Here is a 21,332-nt window from a genome sequence, read left to right as displayed (position 1 = left end):
AAATCTTACATAAAAAGGGAGACACCGAAAAGGTGCGCTGGGATTTTCAGAGAGGCCTGGAGGAGGAGTTAAGATCCCAGCTGTCAGCGACTGTCAATAGGAGTTGGACGCATAAGGCCTTAGCCTATATTTAAAATTTGTATATATGTCAGTCAGAGATGTGAATAACCACAAGTAGCAACCCAGCAATGCAGACAAAAACCCCAGTGTAGACGCAACTATGTTGAGAGAAGAATACTTCTGTCGACGCAGCTAACATCGTTTGGGGAGTTGGTGTTTTTACATCGGCAGAGCTCCTTCTCCTGTCAGCATACACTGCGTCTACACTAGCATAGGCTCTGTAGTGTAGACATAGTCCTAGTCTATAGAAACTTGCAAAGAATAACTACTTTGGGTTTAATTCATATCTTTCATCATTTCAATGCCTCTGTGGGAGGACATTCTTATTTCACCATAAACACACCCCTGTTGTGATTTAGCCTAAGGTAATTCATTCCAATTAAAGCTAAATCAAAACAGGATGAGTTTATTCTAAAATAAGAGCCCACACATAAACTTGCATTGAATTAAATCCAATTGAGGATTTATTTCAGACAAACCCCAACTTCCTTTGGCCCCTTAGCCTATTAGTGTTGAAAAGGAAAATCAGGTCTGGGGTTTAAACCCACCAAAGCAGGGAAACCCTTGTGGCTGCCACAGCCCTATTATGCCACTCAAGGTCCCACATCACAGGCCTAGAGATTAAAATCTGTCCCACTGAGGGACAGTATAAGCTCTGCCTAGTAACATACTGCACATTGGTAGGGCAGAACACCCCAGCTTTATGTTCATTGCCCCAGACCCCAAAAGCCTGAATGCCAGGTGCCCTGGAAGCGAAACCTCCACATTATGGGTTTCACTGTATTTTTAGAGTCATAGAGTTTAAGGCCAGAGAGGCCCACCAGATCAGCTAGTCTGACCTCCTGTATACCACAGGCCACCAGCACCACTCAGCGCCTGCACACTGAACCCAACAACAATCTTTTAGTGCACACATTTCCCATGCTGTGTTCATCATGATAATGTGGCGGCAGACCCTTTAAGATCATCTTGATCCTGTCTCCATACCCAAGCCCCCTTCCCTTGCCCTGGTCTGTCCAGAGACCCAAAGAGATGTCTGCTTCTTATGTTAGGGTGTCACATTCAGACAGAGCAGGGCAGACAATGGAAGTGTGGGCCCAATCCCAGCCCCTCTGTTAAATAGATCCCAGTTCTGATGCGTGACAGAGCTGCCTGGGCTGCAGGATGACAGAAAACCCACAACAGCCAGTTCACAGGCTGAGTCATTGAATGGGGACAACTCCAGGGTCTTAAAGAAGATCATCCTACTTTGTCTCACCTTCATTTTCTTGGTTTCTGTATCCATCTTGATCAGTGAATCCCCTACCAGGTGCTGAAAGCCGCAGCCATAGAAGAAGCGGTACTTCCTGCCGTTGGACCGTGAGTAGTTAATCTGGGGGAACTCCAGGCCCCCTACCTCCTCCAGGTCCTCGGAATGGAGATTTTCATGCATGCACCAGACCTAGGGCAAGCAACAGAGCACAGGGCTGTTACTGAGCCCTGACCTGGGACAGGCGCTTCAACGCCAAACTGGTCTCATCCACATGCTACCCAGCTATTACAGGGAAGATGAAATGTTTGGCTTTGTTCCCTGGACACCTCTAGCCGGCCCATCTCAGAACCGTGCTGGCTCCCTTATCTACTTCACCCAAGGAAGAGACTTACAGCATTCTGGGGTTTCAAAAGGGCCCATAAGGCTGAGCTAAGGGGGAAAGCCTCCATAACAGCATCAGCACTCCAGTGTATTGAACAGCACCTTTCAGCTTGCAGGATCCTAAAGCACTTGACAAGCTGATCCAGGGATTGCTCCTCCACCACTGAGATGACTCTACCTCTGGGGCTATGTCTACACTACACTGCCTGTGGGACCTGGGCTTGCAGAATTGCAGTGTCCAAGTCTGTGCTTGAGCATCCACACTACACTGCAAACCCGGGCCTCCCAACAGTGCTAATGTGTCCACACAGCTCTACACAGCCCTGAGTCAGCCCTTCTGCTTCTGGGTGGAACACGGGAACTGATTAACCACCCACTGCAGCACTACACAACAGTTTAGGGATGGAGGCGAAGAGCAATCTTGTATCCAACTGAAAATGCAGGGTGAATTTTGGGATCAAAAGACAGAATTTGGCCAGTTACACCAGGGCTAACACCCCAACTCGTGCCAAAAGTGCCACAGGGGCTTTAGTGACCATGTGTGGTCAGGATCTTGGCTTTACATCTCATCTAAAAGATGGCATCTCCAGCAACACAGTGCCAGGGCTTTGTACTGACTTCCATCCAAGTACAGACCAAGCCTGACTCCGCTTAGGTGGCAAGAACTAAAAAGATCACAGCACAAGACAATACAGGCGCACACAACCTTCAGTGTAGTTATTTATGCCTTTAAGACATACCGTCCCATCCACCTCTTTCACAGCACTCGCTGACGTGTAGGACAACGGGCTGAGGTTCTGCCCCACGGGCACGTTTGAATCCACATTCAGTGGTAGAACAAAGCGGCGGGGGAAAGCTCTGGCTGTCGAGTTATAGATCTGTTAGGAAGACAGGAAGTTACAGGGAGAGAGAGAGAGCTGAACAGGCTGGTGAGCTCAGTCCCCGGGGTGGGGCAAACACCTGTTGAGCTCTAGCCCTTTCCCCCATTCCAAGGCTCCCTGCTCTCTGATTATTTGTACTAGCATAGCATCTAGAGGCCCCACACCGAGATCAGGGCCCCATTGTGCCAGGCATAGTGTACAGACATAGTGAGAAACAGTCCTTCCTGGGAGAGCTCACAGTCTAAATAGAGAAGACACACAAAGAATGGGAGGGGAAACCTGCACAGGGAGGGGTAGTGCCAAGTTCACTCAGCAGATCAGTGGTAGAGCCAGGAATAGAAGCTTGGTCTCCTGACTCCCTGTCGTCTGTCTCATCCACTCTGCCTCTCCCTCCCGCCCAGCACTTCCTATTCCTTCCTCCTGGCCATTCCCCTGGCCCTTCCTCCCACACCCTTCCTTGGATTAATGTCATTGTTACTTAGATACAAGTTTACAGCTTCTAAAATAACGAAACATTCTCATTTTGCCCACGATAAGAGTCACCCACAAATCAATGAGGCCAACTAACTCCAGGGAGCGTAAAAGCTCCCTCTGCATTTCCCAGCCTTCAGCTCAGCCAGCCTGGGACCAGCAGGTCCCGTACAACAGACACAGAGGCAGGGGCTTTACCTGATCCAGACCCTCCCCAGCTTTGCGCAGGTTTTGGAGCTGGTAAATATGCAGGTTCCCTCCATCATCCTGGCAGCAGAGGTCAAGGACCACACAGCCCTGATCTTCAAAGGCGTTGATTTGATGGAAAGTAGCAAATGGCTTGCTGTAAAACTGCCCCGGAAGCAGCTGCAGTGAGACAAAAGGCAGCTTCGTTTCCCACCTCCAGCAATCTCAGCCCCTCCCTGGGCCCTGGAGAGTCCTATTTTCCCTTTCCATTTCTCCAATCACTCTTTTCGCACCAGCTGTCTTAGACCCCAGCGGAACAACAGCTTCACAGCCAGTTATGGGCAGAAGCGGATTCCGTCAAGCTGGAGCCCAAAGCGCACCATGTCAAGGGCCCCTCCGACCATGCACCACTCCCCACCTGGAGGGGCAGTGGAAGGGAGCCCGTCTCACCCCCCAGAGAAGTAGGGGCAGTGGCCACGACACCCACATGGGGCCTCCTGGGGAACTCACACTCCTCACCCTACACCCGGATCCCCATGTCACTTGGCAGGTACATCTCAGCCCTTGTATCTGCAACTCTGGGACTGCTTCCCAGGAGCCCCTAACTGCTTGTTGCTCTATGTTCTTTTAAGGGGCAGCAGAGAGATTTCTTGCATTTGCCTCTGCTCCAGCACCGAATAACTCCTCATCCAGGAGGCCTAACCATTCCCTGATTTTCAAGCCAATACTGCAGTAGTTCCTGGACTGACCCATACAGCCCAGGTTGCTGCTGCTAAAAGCCAGGGGCATTTCCTGTGGGCTCTAAGATTGACTGAACAGGAGAAATCTAGGCCTGCATAACTGCTGGAATGGCAGAAGATTTACCTCTCCTGTGTGCTTATTCACCACGTGGAAGCGGGTTTTGTACTGCGGCTCCCAGTTTATCCCATCAGCAATGGGCTTCCCAAGGAGCTTGGATGTGATGACCCGACACAGATTAATCTTGATGGGCTGCTCAACGAAGACCACGTAGTTCTCACTCATTCCTGAATGGACAGAAGGGGGAAATCAAAACGTTTTGCTCCAAAAGGCAAATGAGGTGACGAGAACTGCTGGGAGCATGGGTCAGTGAACAATCTGCCTCTGGTACTAGAACCTGGTATGGCAAGTTGTAGCTTGTAGGCTGTGCTGGGTCTGCATGCAGAAGGCCTAGCAGAGGATGGGAGGCACCTCACCGAAACTGTGATAGTAGGAGGGTTTCATCTTCTCAGCTGGAGCGATGGAGCACAAAACTTTTGCTCCCTGCAACGTGTCATCGCGGTTTGACTTCTGCGGAGGAATCCGAATAATGCTATAGCTGGAACCTGGAAAGGAGAAAGCGTGTCCATCAGCCCAGAGACCCAGGATTGACACAGTCAGCACTTCAGGGCAGGCACCAAACAGGTTTGTGCATTAGCCCTCTCCATGTTCAGAGTCCTAATGGATCAGTCTTCCGATACAAGACATGCCAGATGAGATTTTCAAAGCCAATTGGGAGATTTAACCACATAATTCCCACTGGAATAAATCCCCCAGCCAGCTTTAAATATTTCAGCCACCCACCCCTGAATCCCATCAGGTGCTGACACTAAATCCCAGCTAATGAGCTCTTAAAGCTTTGGCCGGATTCATCCAGTACTACAAATCTCCACTTCCTGTGGGGCCGACACCCATGCCTTCTCCTTTCAAACAAGGTCTTCCTATTTCTTTTATTTATTGGGCACAAGGCAAGGAAAGCTCCATCCTAGCCATATGCTCAAGTTAGGGTGACCAGATCACAGAGGTGAAATATCGGGACGCGGGGGGGGGGGGGGGGGAAAAAAAAGCCCGCCCCGCCTGCCCCCCCCCCCCCCCCTCCCCCCCGCACCAGCTTGCCTCCGCTCCGTTTCCACCGTAAAGGGCGGGGATTTTAAGTAATTTAGTCGAGAGGGCGCGCAAGCCTCCCCCTCCCCGAATGAAGAGCTCGGGCGGCCTCCAGGCTGCACGAACAGCCTCCCCTCCCCCCAGGGCCAGGGCACTGTATTGCGGGCAGCCGCCCAGCGCGCCACGCTACGAGGGGGAATAACGCCCGGGCCCTGCTGGCGGCTCCTTCATCTCAGGCATCGGCTGAGACTCTCCCCCGCCCCCGCCCATTCCCAAGACAATGCTACTGCACATGAGAAGGGTGGCCGCACGGGGGGAGGGAGGGCAAGCAGCCCCGTGACACTGGGCACCCCCCGTGCCCCCACAGCCCTCGGGAGGAAAGGCACTGCTGGCACCAGGGATGTGGCCATCTACAGCGGGGCCCAGGTCCCTGCCGCAGGCCTGCAGGGATCGCTGCTCGGGTGCTCCCCGGCTGCGCTGCAGCACGAATAAGCGAGAAGCACCTAGGCTGGCGCCGGCCACGCACAAATGTAAACGCGCCCCGAGCCCGGGGCGGCCCCAGGACTCTCAACAACCCCCGCCCGTAGCCCGAGGACTGACACCCCGACGCCGCAGAGATGGGCACGAACACAGGGAGCGCCCCCGCCAGGTCCCTGCGCGGAGACCAGCCGGGCCGTGGGCGCCCAGCGTGGGGCAGCCCTTTCCCCGGCGGGCTCCAGCTTCCCGCGGGCCCGGGAGTGCGGAGCCGTAGCGACCTTCACACCACTGGGCTACACTCCGCTGGAGAAAGTGGGACCTTGCCGCAGCCCCCAGGCCGGGACCCGCCCCAGCATCGCGGGACGGGGTCTCCTCACCTAGGGATCCCCCACCCCTTCTCCGGCGCCGAGGCCAAAGTCTCTGCCTCCTCCCCCCTCCCTCCAGCGCTTGCGCCGCCATACAGCTGATCAGCACAAGCCTGGGAGGGAGGGGGAGGAAGAGGAATGCGGCGTGCTTGGGGAAGAGGCAGGGCCAGGGCGGGGATTTGGGGCGGGATCCAATGGGGGAAGGAAGGGGCGGAGTCGGGGGGAGAGGGGGCGGCACGAGCCTGTGCGCCGGCCCGGAGCGGAGGCAAAATATCGGAACAATTTGCATCCCGACCGAAGGTAGGTCAGGACGCGGGACAAATAAGCAAATATCAGGACAGTCCCGATAAAATCGGGACGTCTGGTCACCCTAGCTCAAGTTCTCCCAAACCCATTCCTTCTGTCACAGTATACAGGCTGGCCAGAGCACTCCAGTTTGAGATCAGCACAGTGTGGCAATTCTTTGATTGTCCCAGGAGGACACCATGTTGACAAATCCATTTTATGAACAGGAGCTACAGTGTTAATGCCTGACCATACCCTGACACATGCTGAAATTCTGAAGATACAGATTCAGCTCACAGCAGAACCCAAACCCACCCCCACTTCTCCTATGCACCTGCCAGGGGGCCATTTCAGATTTTGGTGAGGGGGGGACTTTAACAGGGATTCCAGGGATTACTTAGGCACCTGAAAACGCTACTTTTTTTGCCAATAACAACTTAGACATTAGCTGATCGGAGCACTGTATCTAATTCCTATATAAAAAATAGGATTACATAAATATTAGACCCATTCAGCTCTAATACTAACATGTTTTCACATCTTGTGTCAAGTCACTTAAGGGACACTCAGGATAGGTTTAAAATTGTAATGTATATTCTTTGTTACTAACCCTTGAATACAACAATTGAAACAACTATAGAAAAATCTAGATTACTTTCTATCCCTTTTTTGCTGTTCATCAATAGACCATTTAACATTGGAAACATCCTACTAGGGCAAGTCCCCATGAGTTTATACTGCACCTGCCTGAGGCTCTAGGGGTGTTACCTCACTACAAATAATGGACTAGAAACTAACCTTAAACAGGAGTGAAACTGACACTTTCCAGTTACTTTCACAGTATTGCCAATCCCAAATGTTCAAAAATCATGAATCAGGCTCACCAAAAATCATGATATTGGCTTTAAAATCATGAGATTATGTAAAAATAATAGATTTGGTGTTCTTTTTATTTGCCTTCTGCTTTTTGAGCCTTTAGGATGTACTGGAGTCACATTTTGAATCTTTCTCCACAGCCACGAGGGCTAGAAACTTCATTTTTCTTTAAGAATGAAGGCTGAAATCTTCACATATCCGCTTGACTCCAGGAGCTGGGGCTTTAAGGAAAACTATTATCATGAGACTCATGACAAAATCATGAGAATTGGCAACACTGCTTTTACTTCTGTTTAAAGTCTAGTTACTTTCCAGAAGGCTCTTAAACACAACACTCACAGGAGAATATTTAAAACCAAACACCAAGAAAATTCTATATTTTAAAGTTGAGGAAAAAAACAGACGTCTGAGGTACATCAGGGCCACTGCAGGCAGGAAAGGAAAATAAACAGGCACAGGAGCTCTGGGCAGCTCTTCCTCTAGAAAGAAAATTGGAGAGTCAACTCTTCTAGTTCTTAATCCAGTAAAACTTCTATTGCCATCAGCGCCTTCACTCACAGATATTAACACGTGCTTAATGATTATACTTCATACTTAAATATCTGAGCCATCTTATCCAGGGCTACACATTTTATACACCTTGGTTCAGGGAATACATTTTCTGGCATATCCTGAACAGTGCTGAGCACACAGATGGTGCCCAGTGAAAAATACAAATCATGACAGTAATGGTCGACTTTATGGGCTCTGTGGATGCAATTTCAGTGCTTTGTTCTGGAATTGGCCTGGATACAGCTGAAACCCTACAAATTTGAGGCATAAATATATCTGATACTTATACGACACTTTCTGATTCCTTCCTTTTCTCAAACTCAGAACAAAAAATGACAAAACAAAATGTTTTTTAGTTAAAATATAAAATTGCACAGCAGCCATTGCTCTATAACCCAGCATGGGGCAGAATCTGCCACCCCTTGGGAGTTAAGTGATCTCCTCTCATCTGACTCTCATTCTCCAGCCTTCCTGACTTCTGTGCTGCTTTTCATGCTGTCAACCATGACATCCCTCTTGGAACCGTTTGCTGGCATTTCAGATAACTGGCTGTCTTGGTTTTGCTCCCATCTATCAGAGTCCTCTTTTTTTGCAGCACGCCGCAGAGAGGTTAATGTAGTCTGGTCTTCTGGATAGGAAGCTAGCCCTGAAAGACCTGGGTTGTACTCCCCCCATGGACTTTCTGTATGACCTCAGGCCAGTGCCTTAGGGACGGAGTTTCAAAGATTTTTAGGCACCCAAAGATGCGGCTAGGTTTACGAAGGACCTAACCTTCGAGGCGCTTTTGAAAATCCCACTAGGTGCCTAAATACCTTTGAAAATCTGGCCTTTAGTCTCTCTGTGCCTCAGTCCCCCATCTGTACAATGGGGATAACAGCCCTGCTCTACTTCACCGAGGGGCTGTGAGGAGAAATAAGTTAGACCTTGTGAGGCGCTCAGATACTGTGGTGATGGGGCCACATAAGTACCACAGGGTAGAGTGGGAACTTCTCTATACCACTGCTATCCCTGCCCCTGGTTTTGACCCCTTTTCACCTATGCCCCCAAATCTCACCCTTTTTTCATGTTCTCTGTGTATATATATCTTCCTACTGTATTTTCCACTGAATGCATTCGATGAAGTGGGTTTTAGCCCATGAAAGCTTACGCCCAAATAAATTTGTTAGTCTCTAAGGTGCCACAAGTACTCGTTCCTTTTCTGAATGTAACCTTGGTGCAGAGGGCTTGGTTATATTTTTTCTGAGTCCCCTGAGTTCCCTCTAAAACAACTCCACCACCGCACCCTTCCTCTTTTACAAGCTAGACTTCCAGATCCTTAATTTAACCACCAGCCCTTTCTTGTCTCTTATCGGTTTGTAAACAAAATACTGACTCCCTTCCCCAGGGGCTCCTCTCCTCTGCAGAACTTACATTTCACACTAGTTCTGTGCTGGAGTTAAGAGCTCCACCTGGGAGCTCCCACACCTCCTGTATGAAACTCAGGGAGGGGCTCCCCCCCCACTCCCCGCTCCCCATCCCCACTAACTGGTGCCCCTGGCACCTGCTGAAATCTACACACTGCTTCCAGCCCCAGAAGAGGGGCCCCATCAGATTCCTTCATACATTACATCCGCAATTTCTTCTGACTTGTTCCAAGTCTCACTAGTGGCCATTTCCACATAGCTATTGTGAGGCTCTGTTGTTTTCTCTGCCTCATTAATCGAGTTGGAGGCACAGCACCGGCTAAGCTCAGCAGCTAACAAAGAGTCAGTTTCCTTACAACAGGGCCTCAGTCAGAGGAACTGGAATGAAACCTAAGCATTTGTACTAAGCTCATTGTCACAACAATGGCATGAGGACGCAAACCAGCCTCACAGCTCCTATGTCAAAAGGAGAAACTAGAATTCTGACCCCAGCTGAAAGTTAATGATGCCTGTCTACTGAAGCTGATCCCCACCCAAGGAGGATTGATGGCTCAGTAACTCAGCCAACACCAGGCATGTGCTGTGCGTGACCCTGTGGGGGAATTTGAAGCTACATGCTGCTGAAGCACAAAGGAATTAGCACAGCAAGAATGAAAGAACAGCAAAGCCAGGGAATTGAACGGTGAATTGGTGCAAGCCAGCAGCGTCAGCTCCAACAACACAGGGCATTAGCTGCTTTCTCAGGGCTGAGGCACTGGGGAGGAATGTCTTTATGCAAAAAGAAATTAAAGTTGGTTTTGAGGAGTCACTCGAATAGGGTTATGGTTTTGGACTATATCATCCTAGTATTGGAAAATCTGCTACAGAAACTGATCCCATCCTAACCCCTGGCAGCAGAGGACAAAGGATGGGGAACAATCCTGGCACACGGGAATATGGACTAATAGGTTTTCTCCCGACACCCTCCCCAATCTTTAGGAATTGCCACATTGGATCACACAAGTGGTCTGCCTAGTCCACTATTCCAGTGGCCAGTACTGGCTGCTTCAAAGGAAGATTCAAGAAACCCTGGAGTTTTGGGACAAACTGCCCCCAGGGAGACTTCTTTCTGTCCCCTAGTAATCAGAGGTTGGCTCATGGCCTGAAATATTGGGGTTTATCTCTCATCCAGAGCTCTTGGTTATTTTAATCCTTGCTATTCTAAATCTTCTTGTTATCCATAGAAATGTCCTGTCCTGTTCTGAAGCCTGCTAAGCTTTTAGCCTCATTGACATCTTCTGGCAATGAGTACCACAGGCTAAATGGACATTATTTTAAAAAGTATTAATCCAACTGTGCCAGTGTTTAGTCCTTTCAATAAACACCTTTATTTGTTTCTGACAGCTGTCCTACATCAGTTTCACACTGTTTCATAACTGGGAACTACAGAGAGAGTAGCTACAGAGCTGCAGATTTGGGGGTGACACTAGAATGTGCAAAATTTGGCACAACTGGGAATAACTAGCAAGGAGCAGGTATTTCCCTGTGGCGTCCAGGAAGGGTCAAAGCACTCACTTTACTGCAGCTACTGCCCTGCATAATAATTTTTCTATTCCCATAAGGAACACTTTAAGGCTCCAACCCAAGCCCATTTAAGTCAATGGAAAAACTCTCATTGATTTCCAAAGGCCTTGGATTCAGCCCTGACACTTTATGTAACTTCCTTAAAAAGCATCCTCTCTCTACCAAACTGATCCACATGTGTACATGACACATCCCTACCCAGGGCAGCGCCCTGCGCTTCTTCCCTGCTACTCACAGAAAGGTCTGTGCTCATTGGGATGAGGCAGTCACCCAAAGCACATTAACTGAAGAGGCTAAACATTAAGAGAACAAATGTCATGGTGAGATTGATGGGAGCCACAATTTAAGACTGAACCTGCTTTGCTGTCATCGTGTCCCCAGAGAAATGGCAGCTTCCTCACTTTGTTAGACTCCATCAAAAACCCCTCCTTACAGAAGCAGCATGTAGTCTGCCTAGCCTCGCTGCAGGACCATCCTACCTCACCTCAACCTGCTTCTCAGAGCAGTTATCCTGCCTAGCCTCACCATGTTTCCCATAAGAGTTGCCCATGTTGTATGCTGTCCCATCAGGCTCATAATGTGGATGGGCTGTTGCTCCATTCACCACAACGAATTTGCTCCAATCCACCTGAAAATTCCAAGATTTTAAGAGTCAGAGCAGTAATCACTTCCGAACAGCAGCCATAAGCCAAGAAGCAGAAAGTCACATCCTCACATTCCTTCTAAATTATATCAAAACAATATAATATCAGGCTGTTAAGAAGGTGCCCCTCCTAACAGTACCCACCATCACCAGATAAGCAAGGTATCTCTTTAAGATGCTTTAAGAAAACTTTGCTTGATAGCATTCTCTCTGGCAAGGAATCACTTATCAACAGTTGTGATTGTGAAATCAATACTTCTATTGTATTGTCTTTATGTATTGTCCCTACTTCTCTATTGTTTATCTGTATGGTCTCTGTTTGGTTCTTTGATTGTTTTTGTTTGTTGCATAACTAATTTTGTAAGATTTAAATCAACTAAGGTAGTGGAGTCTGATTGGTTAAAGAATTGTTTCGCAATATGTTAGGATTGATCAAAGAATTATTTTGTAATTCTTTAGTAAAACGACTGGTTATGGTATAGCTAAGCAGGACTCAAGTTTCACTATATAAACTGGGATCCAAAAGAAAGTTCTTTGGAACCAACTCCAGGACACAGCCCCAAGATCAGAGCTGCCAGACCTCAACACTCTGCCAATCACACCATGCAGAAGCTGGAGTTCCCAGATGACCTGATCCTGACTGGCCAGCAGGAAAAGTTCATTTGCCTTGTTGGGAGTGGTGAGCCCTGTATGCTTAGTGTGTGTATTCTGTTGTGGTGACTGTTAATAAACAGAGATTAAGGATATTACTGTGTAAGGCTCTTTCAGTGGTAAAAGACCCCATAAACCCACAGAAGATTATGCCCTGAGCCCTAGGAACTGGGTACGGGTAGGTGCCTTTCCCCTGGAGCCCTAGGAACAGGGAAAGGGTTGGAGTGCTTAAATTAACCGGGTTACGCCTTGAGTCCTAGGAACTGGGTAAAGGTGGGTGCCCTGGACTGTGCGGGCAACACTATAATTTATAAAGCAATAGTACCCAGGCACTACTCAAGGCCCAGGGCATGTGAAGGAGGGTTGTGGTGAGAACTTGGGAAACTAGGTGAGGACTTGGGAAACCTGGGTTCAAGTCCCTGCTCTTCCAGAGATGTCCTGTGTGACCTTAGCCTCTCAGTTCCCCATCTGTAAATTGAAGATAAAAGTACTCATAGAGGTGATGTGAGGATTAAACCTTAAAGAATGTGGGGTGCATCAATACCCCAGTAATGGGGCCATATGAGTACCAAAGATAGAGATGGCCCCATTGTGCTAGGTGTGTCCAGGCACCCAATTAACAGACAGTCTCTGTTCCAAATCTATCAGTTCTATTGCAAGCAGATAGAGACATTTGGTAACTGGTGTGTTTTCTTCAAACACCAATACAGGCTATGCAAAGATACAACAGAGTTTAATATCATTATCTACAACTAGAGATTTTCTGGGTAGCAAATGTTGTACCAAAGGTCCCATGCACAGCTTCATTATAACCCTATCTTCATGTGCTCATAAGTGTTCAGAATTCTCCTTTGTGGCTACAACTTCCTATGCTTAGACTTAGTCAAAAGGTGAATCTCTTAGGGAGAAAATCTGATGGAAGTCACTTCAGGCACTGAAATGTCCAAGTGTGAAAAATACACTTCTCAGCCAAGGTTTTCAAAAGTGACTAGTGATTTTTGGCTTCCCAACTTGAGACACCTTAAAGGGCCCAGATTTTCAGATAGTGCTGAGTGCTCACCCTCTGAAAATCAGGCCTTTTAAGGTGTTTTGAGTTAGGCACTCAAAAATTCAGGGCTCCGACTTATTAGCCACTTTTGAAAACATTAGTCCACCTCTCTAATGGCTGATGAGAATTTGTCTGTCCAGGTGTCTCCACTTGGCTGAACTTTACCACTGAAACCACCCACATGGCATGTCTTCACTGGGTAATAGTCCCTGGCAAGGTTTGAAATAGGTATTATGCAACCACCAAAACCAACGTTGTTGGACACATGCAGCACGAAATAGCTGCTAAACTTAGAATTTCCATATGGCTTGCAACTATGGAGCACAGTGAATACACCAGAGCTCTAACAGAGTGGTGGGTAGGTGTGGCTTTGTGCTGCTGTTTCACCACAAAGCAAAGTTGCCTAGCTCCCAGCTTTGTGCAGCTGTAAACTGTCCCAGTAAAAGCAGCAGCAGTTTTTAATCTATTTCTCCTCTTCTCTCCATTCCTTGTGTTTTCCCCCTCTTTTCTATTTTCTCAAAAAGCCTATGAAATTAACATGCCAACTAAAACTTATATGAATGGAGTTTTAATGTTAGAAATGTAGGCCACGATTCTGAAAGCTGTTCCAGGCGGGCAGATCCCTGCATTCTTGCAGAGCCCCCTGGAATTAATGCAGCTGTGCACAGAGCAACTTGCAAGATCAGGGCTTCAATCTGATGTATATGCCACAAAATGGCAGAAGACAGCAGACAGCTTAATCTGAAATACAACAGCACATTCGGTGATAGGCAGTTGAACTGCCTATAGGCTAGTGCACAGGATGAACACAATGGGGAAGTGGGGTTAGCCAAGAATTCAAGGAGGGTGACAGGGTAGGGCTGGCTTGGAGTTGGGACTGGTTGAAGGAGATGAAGGGAGCAGATTGGGTGGGACCATGGGGTAGGGCAGAGCATAGGCAGGAGTGGAGTTCTGTAAGAGTATTAACAACTATAACAGGGGTAGGCAACCTATGGCACCCGTGCCGAAGGCGGCACGCGAGCTGATTTTCAGTGGCACTCACACTGCCCGGTTCCTGGCCACTGGTCCGGGGGCTCTGCATTTTAATTTAATTTTAAATGAAGCTTCTTAAACATTTTTAAAACCTTATTTACTTTACATACAACAATAGTTTAGTTATATAATATAGACTTATAGAAAGAGACCTTCTAAAAACATTAAAATGTATTACTGGCACGCGAAACCTTAAATTAGAGTGAATAAATGAAGACTCGGCACACCACTTCTGAAAGGATGCCGACCCCTGATCTATAACCTTGATGTTACATGAGTATATATTTTTGCATTTCCGTACACTGGAATCGCCAGACAAGACCAGATCCCTGCACTTCATGGACAGTGACCAAGTTGCGAGGGACCCTGCTTTACCCTTGGTTGAAAATATAACTGACCTCAGGAGTCCTCAAGTCTAACCCTGCCTGCTGCCAATAGCTGTGACTGGACCTCAAGCATGGCAGCTGCTTTACTATTCACCTCGATCCTGCAACGCCCTCCAGCACATGCACCACAAAAAAATCTTTAAGGCCACTGGGTGACTGGCAGTGACTGCAGATTTCCTGGCAATTCCAGTATCTGACACAGAGAAGTCATTTTTGCCAGGAGAGAGAGGCACAGAGGATCTCAACAACAGCCACGGATTCTTACCGGTGCAGGTTGGACACAAAAACCAAGAGGGTCTTTGGGAATTGTCCCCACTAGCTGCCAAGGCCATTCTGGGAACAGAGTGACGTGATTTCCCCACGTCAGGTGCTAAACCCGTCATTCCACCCACTCTTTACCTTCTCCTTGGTTTCCAGGGTTTCTGGATCCACTTTGCGCATGAAGTTGGTCTCGGTGCTGACATAATAGTCTCCCTTGTACACCACGTAGTTCACACTGCAGTTATCCGTTGGCCCTGAAACAAAATCCCAGAGTAATGCAGATGCATTAAGCTCACGTCTCGCTACAGCAAGTTAGGCATATTTAAACAAATAAAGCAATTTCCCTACCGACACAAATCCTTTTCAGGACAGACAGATTAAAAACATCTCAGCGATTTATAGCAGCACACAGGGCTCTACCTGTACCGGTGAGTTCATGCCAAAGAACAAAGATTTGTTTTTAATCCAAACCAAAGAAATCTGATCCCTTTTGGTTCAGGTACTACTAAGTCATTGTACAGGCTCATTTCAGTTTCTTGCAACTAAAGGAAACCGATGATACTACAAATGGAATCATGCAGACCTGAGGGAAAGGCAACCCCTGGCGAGGCCTGAAATGTCCTTTATTATAAGGCCAGACAACCAGTTGCCAGTATTTATCAGAAAGTATGAGCAGAGAACCCAGACTGCACTGTGTACAGGAGGCCAGGTCAGCAATGTAAAAAGCAGAAGCAGGCCCCATAGTGGGACAATGCAATTCAAAGGGAATGCAAGGGGCATTGGCCGATCACTTGGGACATTAATGGGACTGGACAAAATAACAGGAAATGTACAAAAGGGGATTATCTGGCACTGACTTCTATTGGGAGCTGGTGGGCGGGGGACGCAAGAGGAATTGATTGGAGGAGACCTGGGAGGCATTTTCCATCTCAACTTCACCAGGGCCTTGTCTACACTAGAGAAGAAATCAGTTTGTAACTGAACTGGATGCATTGAAACAGTTTAAGACAAACATTTCAGCACCAACATGTGAAACGGATTTGTTTCACCCTGCACTCACACTAGTGTTGTCCTAAACCATTTCAGTTGCAATGGCTACTGGGTATCTAGCCTACAATTCCTAGCTCAGCTCCTGGAAGCATTCTAGATTGCAGAAGGCTATCAAAATGAACCAGTAGCTCTTTGACTGGTTATTAAACCCACTGACAGATGGCCTGTCTAATTATTTATTAGACCAGTTAGGACATTTCTAGGTGTAGACACAAGTGTTCTACAAATGTTCTAGAGACTTTAACCAATTTAATCTCTCAGGTGTAGACCAGGCCAAAGGAGCAGTCAGTGGGCCCTGACTGATTTGCTGGGAAGGGATGGGTTGCAGGCTGAGCTGCATTTGCTGGCTTCATACTGGAAGCTTCATCCCTCCTCTGTGCTTCACTCAGGAGATGTTAACTAACCAGTGGTGGGGGCTGGGGAGCTCCGTGGAATCCCCCGCCACCCACGGGGGCCGGGGAGCTCCGGGAAATCCCCCACCACCCACGGGGGCCAGGGAGCTCCGGGAAATCCCCCATCACCCACGGGGGCCAGGGAGCTCCGGGAAATCCCCCGCCACCCACGGGGGCCAGGGAGCTCCGGGAAATCCCCCGCCATCTGCAGGACTAGGAGCTGGGGCGGGGGACAGCTGGGACAGCCCTCCACTGCTGTGGCAGCTGGGCTGCTGCGAGGCCCCAGTATTACGGAGGTCACAGAATCTGTGACTTCCATGACCTCCGTGACGTACTCGTAGCCTTAACTATCATCCAACAGCTAATGGTACTTCCACTTCTGTGTGCCATCCTCTCCTCACCCATGTCACTCTCCCGCCCCTTACCACAGGAAGGAAAGGAATAGCCTACATACCCTAAAAGCTTAGCAGGGCATGGGGATTTCAAGACAGGTTTGTATCAAAAAGAATGGAGGATTGTGTAATGCTCATTACAGCACCCTACAGGGTGTTCATCATGACAGGACGTGCAGAATTTACACAACCCTTGGAATGAGGTGAATCAAATTTTTTAACAAACCCAAAAATTAAGTAAAGGGCATCAAAGGGACCAATGGCGAGAGGTGCTGAGCTACGCAGGGCACCCGTCAACTTCACCTGTAGCTGTGTGTGCCCCCAGCACCTCTGGAGACCAGACCCAAGGTGCACAAACATTTTAGTGAGCTACATTGCTGATTTTGGGTGGAAACAACATGGGGGGGGGAGGGGAGCCAAAATCCCAAGTTAAGTGTGTCTATTTCAGATGAGTTTGGCTCGGAGTTGTTTCTTCAGAGGGGTGATCCCCACAGAAACATAACCACTAAAACTTCCACACAGCTCCCTTCAAACCTAAAAGCTGTTCCTCCAGGCAAATATCACCCACTTGGGATGCATACCACCTCCAAGAACATTGCTATCAGCTAAGGAACATACTTACGTGGCATCTCAAACCACGATATGAAGCGCCCAAAGATGCTCTTGCACGGGTCCGGCATAGCCAGCGTTCCAAACTCCGAGACCACAATCCGATTGTGCCGGCTGTTAGTCACATAGGAATCACTCTGCAGGAACTTGCTCCTGTAAGTCACGATGCCATTTTCCAGTTGGAACTGATGCAGCAGGGCCATGCCGTCAAACCAATGGTTAAATCTTCCAGCAGAGCAGAGAAACAAAATCACAGAAAGAAGGATCAGTGCAGTGCCACATCCTCTCACGCCTTCTCCTAAATCCCTGGTGTTTGTCATGATCTGAGAACCAGATCCTACAAACATTTTTATCATGAAGCTACTTGTGTGTGCGGGTGGAAGAGAGCATGAACACAATGGAAAAACTCAGACATGCAGCTACTCATGTGCCTACATGTCTGCAGGCTCAGGGTCCAAGTTTAGAGACACGCTAAAATTCTCAAAAGCATCTAGGGGTTCATCTACACAGCAACTGACAGCAAGTCTCGGACCCCAGGTGCTAAAAATAGCTGTGTAGACATTGGGCTCAGGCTGGAGCTCAGGCTCTAAAGCAGGGGTGGCCAACCTGTGGCTCCGGAGCCATATGCGGCTCTTCAGAAGTTAATATGCGGCTCCTTATATAGGCACCAACTCCGGGGCTGGAGCTACAGGCGCCAATTTTCCAATGTGCCAGGGGGTGCTCACTGCTCAACCCTTGGCTCTGTCACAGGCCCTGCCCCCACTCCACCTCTTCCCACCCCTTCCCTGAGCCTGCTGTACCCTCGCTCCTCCCCCTTCCCCCAGAGCCTCCTGTACACCACAAAACAGCTGATCGAGAGGTGTGGGGAGGGAGTAGGAGGCGCTGATGGGCAGGAGGTGCTGGGAGCTGGTGGGGAGCTGATGGGGGGCTCAGTGGAGTAGCCAGGGTTGCTGCCGAGGAGAAGCGGCAGGGAAAAAAGGCGCCAGTCCTTTGGCAGCATTTTGGCGGCCCTGTGCATGCGCCAAAATGCTGCCAAAAGACGGAGCGGTGCATGTGCAGGGCCGCCGAAATTATTCTTATTTCAGTGGCCCCGCTCCCCTGGGCAGAGCGCTGGCCCCGCTTCCCCATCCGGAGCGCTGTCCGGGGCACCGAGACCCCCGGCCACGCTCTCAGGGCTGTAGTCCCGGGGAGAGCGCCCTGAGTCCCAGCCCCGCTCTCACGGCCGGAGTGCCAGATGAGTGACGGGAGCCCGCGGCCCCGCTGCGCCGGCCAGAGCAACGGGAGCCCGCGGCCCCGTTCCCCCAGCCAGAGCGACGGGAGCCAGTGGCCCGCTCTCCCGGGAAGAGAGCGGGCCCCGCTTCCCCATCCGGAATGCTGTCTGGGGCACCGAGACCCCCAGAAACGCTCTCAGGGCCGGAGTCCCAGGCAAAGTGTCCTGAGTCCTGGCCACGCTCTCCTGGCCGGAGCTCCGGCTGGAGCGACGGAAGCCCGCTCTCCCGCCCAGAGCGCCAGCCCTGCTTCCACAGCCGGAGCGCCGCCCGGAGCACCGCGAGCCCCCTGGCCCCTCTCCACTGGCCGGAGCGCTGTCCTGAAGGCCGCAAGCCAGGGTCTGGCTCCCCCAGCTGGAGCGCCGGGCGGAGCGCTGCTACTCTGGGCACCGCGGAGCAGGGCCGCCGAAAGACGGAGCGGCGCAGAATTCTGGGCTCGGGGGAGCAGGCGCTCCCCCTGCTCCTCCCCTAGCTACGCTACTGGGGGCGGGGGCTGCTGACTTATTACTGTGGCTCTTTGGCAATGTACATTCGTAAATTCTGGCTCCTTCTCTGGCTCAGGTTGGTCACCCCTGCTCTACAGCCTGGAGGGGGGGCGGGGCTTCAGAGCCCAAGCCCAAACATCTAGGCAGCTGTTTTTAGTGATGTAAGCGAGACACGAGAAGTAATTCTTCTGCTCTACTCCACGCTGATTAGGCCTCAACTGGAATCCTGTGTCCAGTTCTGGGCACCACATTTCAGGAAAGATGTGGACAAATTGAAGAAGGTACAGAGAAGAGCAACAAAAATGATGAAAGGTCTAGAAAACACGACCTATCAGGAAAGATTGAAAAAATTGAGTTTGTTTAGTCTGGAGAAGAGAAGACTGAAAGGGGACATGATAACAGTTTTCAAGTACATAAAAGATTGTTACAAGGAGGAGAAAGAAAAATTGTTCTTTTTAACTGCTGAGGATAGGACACAAAGCAATGGGTTTAAATTGCAGCAAGGGAGGTTTAAGTTTGGACATTAGGAAAAACTTCCTGTCAGGGTGGTTAAGCACTGGAATAAATTGCCCAGGGAGGTTTTGGAATCTCCATCATTGGAGATTTTTAAGAGCAGGTTGGACAAACACCTGTCAGGGATGGTCTAGATAATACTTAGTCCTGCCATGAGTGCAGGGGACTGGACTAGACGACCTCTCAAGGTCCCTTCCAGTTCTATGATTCTATGAAGCACAACAAGCCCCATGAATCTGGCTGTAGACCCAGGCTCTGAGACTTGCTGCCACAGGCTGCCGCTTGCAGTATAGATGTACCCTAAGGGTAAGTCTACACTGGAATAAAAGACCTGCAGCATAGCCATGGCTCTCCTGGATCAGCTTACTTGGGCTCGCAGGGGTTGGGCTGCAGGGCTAAAAATTGCTGCGTAGACCTTTGGGTTTGGGCTGGAACCCGGACTCTGTGGCCCTCCCCATATGTGGGGTCCCGGAGCTCAGGCTCCAGCATAAGCCCAAATGTCTGTGCAGCAATTTTACAGCCCCACAGCCTAAGCCCAATGAGCCCAAGTCAGCTGACCTGGGCCAGCCACGGGTGTTTAATTGCTGTGTAGACGTACCCTAAGTGGCTTAAGCGTCTAAGGGCTTGTCTACACTTACCGGAGGGTCCGGCGGATAGCAATCGGTTTTCTGGGGTCGACTTATCGCGTCTAGTGAAGACGCGATAAAATCGATCCCTGATCGCTCTGCCGTCGACTCCGGAAATCCACCGCGGCAAGAGGCGGCAGCGGAGTCGGTGGCAGCGCGGCAGCGGTCGACTTTCCCCCGTCCTCACCGCCAGGTAAGCCGACCTAAAATACGCAACTTCAGCTACGGTATTCACGTAGCTGAAGTTGCGTATCTTAGGTCGGACCCCCGCTGTAGTGTAGACCTAGCCTAAGTCTCATTTCCAAAAGTGACTTTAGGCACCTAGAAGCCTGAGTCCCATTCACTTTCAATGACTCAAGTGCCTAAGTGTCTTTTGAAAATGGGCCTTAGTGCTTTTGAGAATGTTACCCATAAGCTTTCATGGACTGAAACTATGTTGTTCTACAAAGCCCCTGCATGCTGTCAAAGTTAGATTTAGGACTCACAATTTGTTAGACCACTCTGTTTATTAGCACAGCGCTCTGCTAATACACTCAGATAATGTGAGCACCATGCAAGACCCACACTACCTTATTTTATACAGATAAAAAGGGTGCGAACTTAACAAGAGGACAAAGAAAGCAGAACTGGCAAGTTTACCCGAGGCTAGACATACATATTTAATTTCCTTACTAACTTTTACAGATCTCCGGCTAATGTTCCGCCATTAGCTTAAGTGGACGCATTGTTTATGCCTAATATTTCTTTTCCTGACACCTGTATTTTAACATTCCTTATTTCTGCTTAAAGGTACATACAGCATTTCTTTAATCCATTCTATTTTTACAATATAATTCATTCTACTTTCACAATGCTTATGGTGCTGCAGAAATAGTGAAGACAAGCCCTAATTTGTGTTCTAACACTTAGTGCATGGCAAGCTGGAGTGTAAATCTATCCCCAAGAGCCTGCTGTGCGTTGAATGTCTAACCCAGGGGTCGGCAACCTTTCAGAAGTGGTGTGCCGAGTCTTCATTTATTCACTCTCATTTAAGGTTTTGCGTGCCAGTAATACATTTTAACGTTTTTAGACTATCTCTTTCTATAAGTCTATATTATATAACTAAACTATTGTATGTAAAGTAAACAAGGTTTTCAAAATGTTAAGAAGCGACATTTAAAATTAAATTAAAATGCTGATCTTACGCCACCAGCCTGCTCAGCTCGCTGCCAGTGTGGGGTTCTGTTCACCTAGGCCAGCAGCGAGCTGAGCAGGGCCTATGGCCGGGACCCCAGACCTGGGGG

The 21,332-nt window shown here is 49.2% G+C and overlaps 1 protein-coding gene across 1 annotated transcript in view; it reads right to left on the bottom strand.

The window, feature by feature from the left end:
* The window catches only part of BCO2 (beta-carotene oxygenase 2), a 45,563-nt gene that overhangs the window by 3,855 nt on the left and 20,376 nt on the right, over positions 1-21,332 (bottom strand). The window contains exons 3-10 of the mRNA XM_024207185.2: positions 17,171-17,382; positions 14,853-14,968; positions 11,219-11,321; positions 4,506-4,634; positions 4,156-4,316; positions 3,304-3,471; positions 2,494-2,631; positions 1,379-1,561 (exon numbers count right to left, since the gene is read on the bottom strand). Coding sequence (XP_024062953.2) covers positions 1,379-1,561; positions 2,494-2,631; positions 3,304-3,471; positions 4,156-4,316; positions 4,506-4,634; positions 11,219-11,321; positions 14,853-14,968; positions 17,171-17,382 — 1,210 coding nt within the window. The remainder of the gene's footprint in view (positions 1-1,378; positions 1,562-2,493; positions 2,632-3,303; positions 3,472-4,155; positions 4,317-4,505; positions 4,635-11,218; positions 11,322-14,852; positions 14,969-17,170; positions 17,383-21,332) is intronic.

This window comes from Terrapene carolina, unplaced genomic scaffold (genome assembly GCF_002925995.2).
Source record: "Terrapene carolina triunguis isolate 2854851 unplaced genomic scaffold, T_m_triunguis-2.0 Scaffold374, whole genome shotgun sequence".
NCBI classification, from domain to species: domain Eukaryota; kingdom Metazoa; phylum Chordata; order Testudines; family Emydidae; genus Terrapene; species Terrapene triunguis.
Note: the sequence above shows the minus strand (reverse complement) of the source record. Positions and strands in the feature narration are given on the sequence as shown.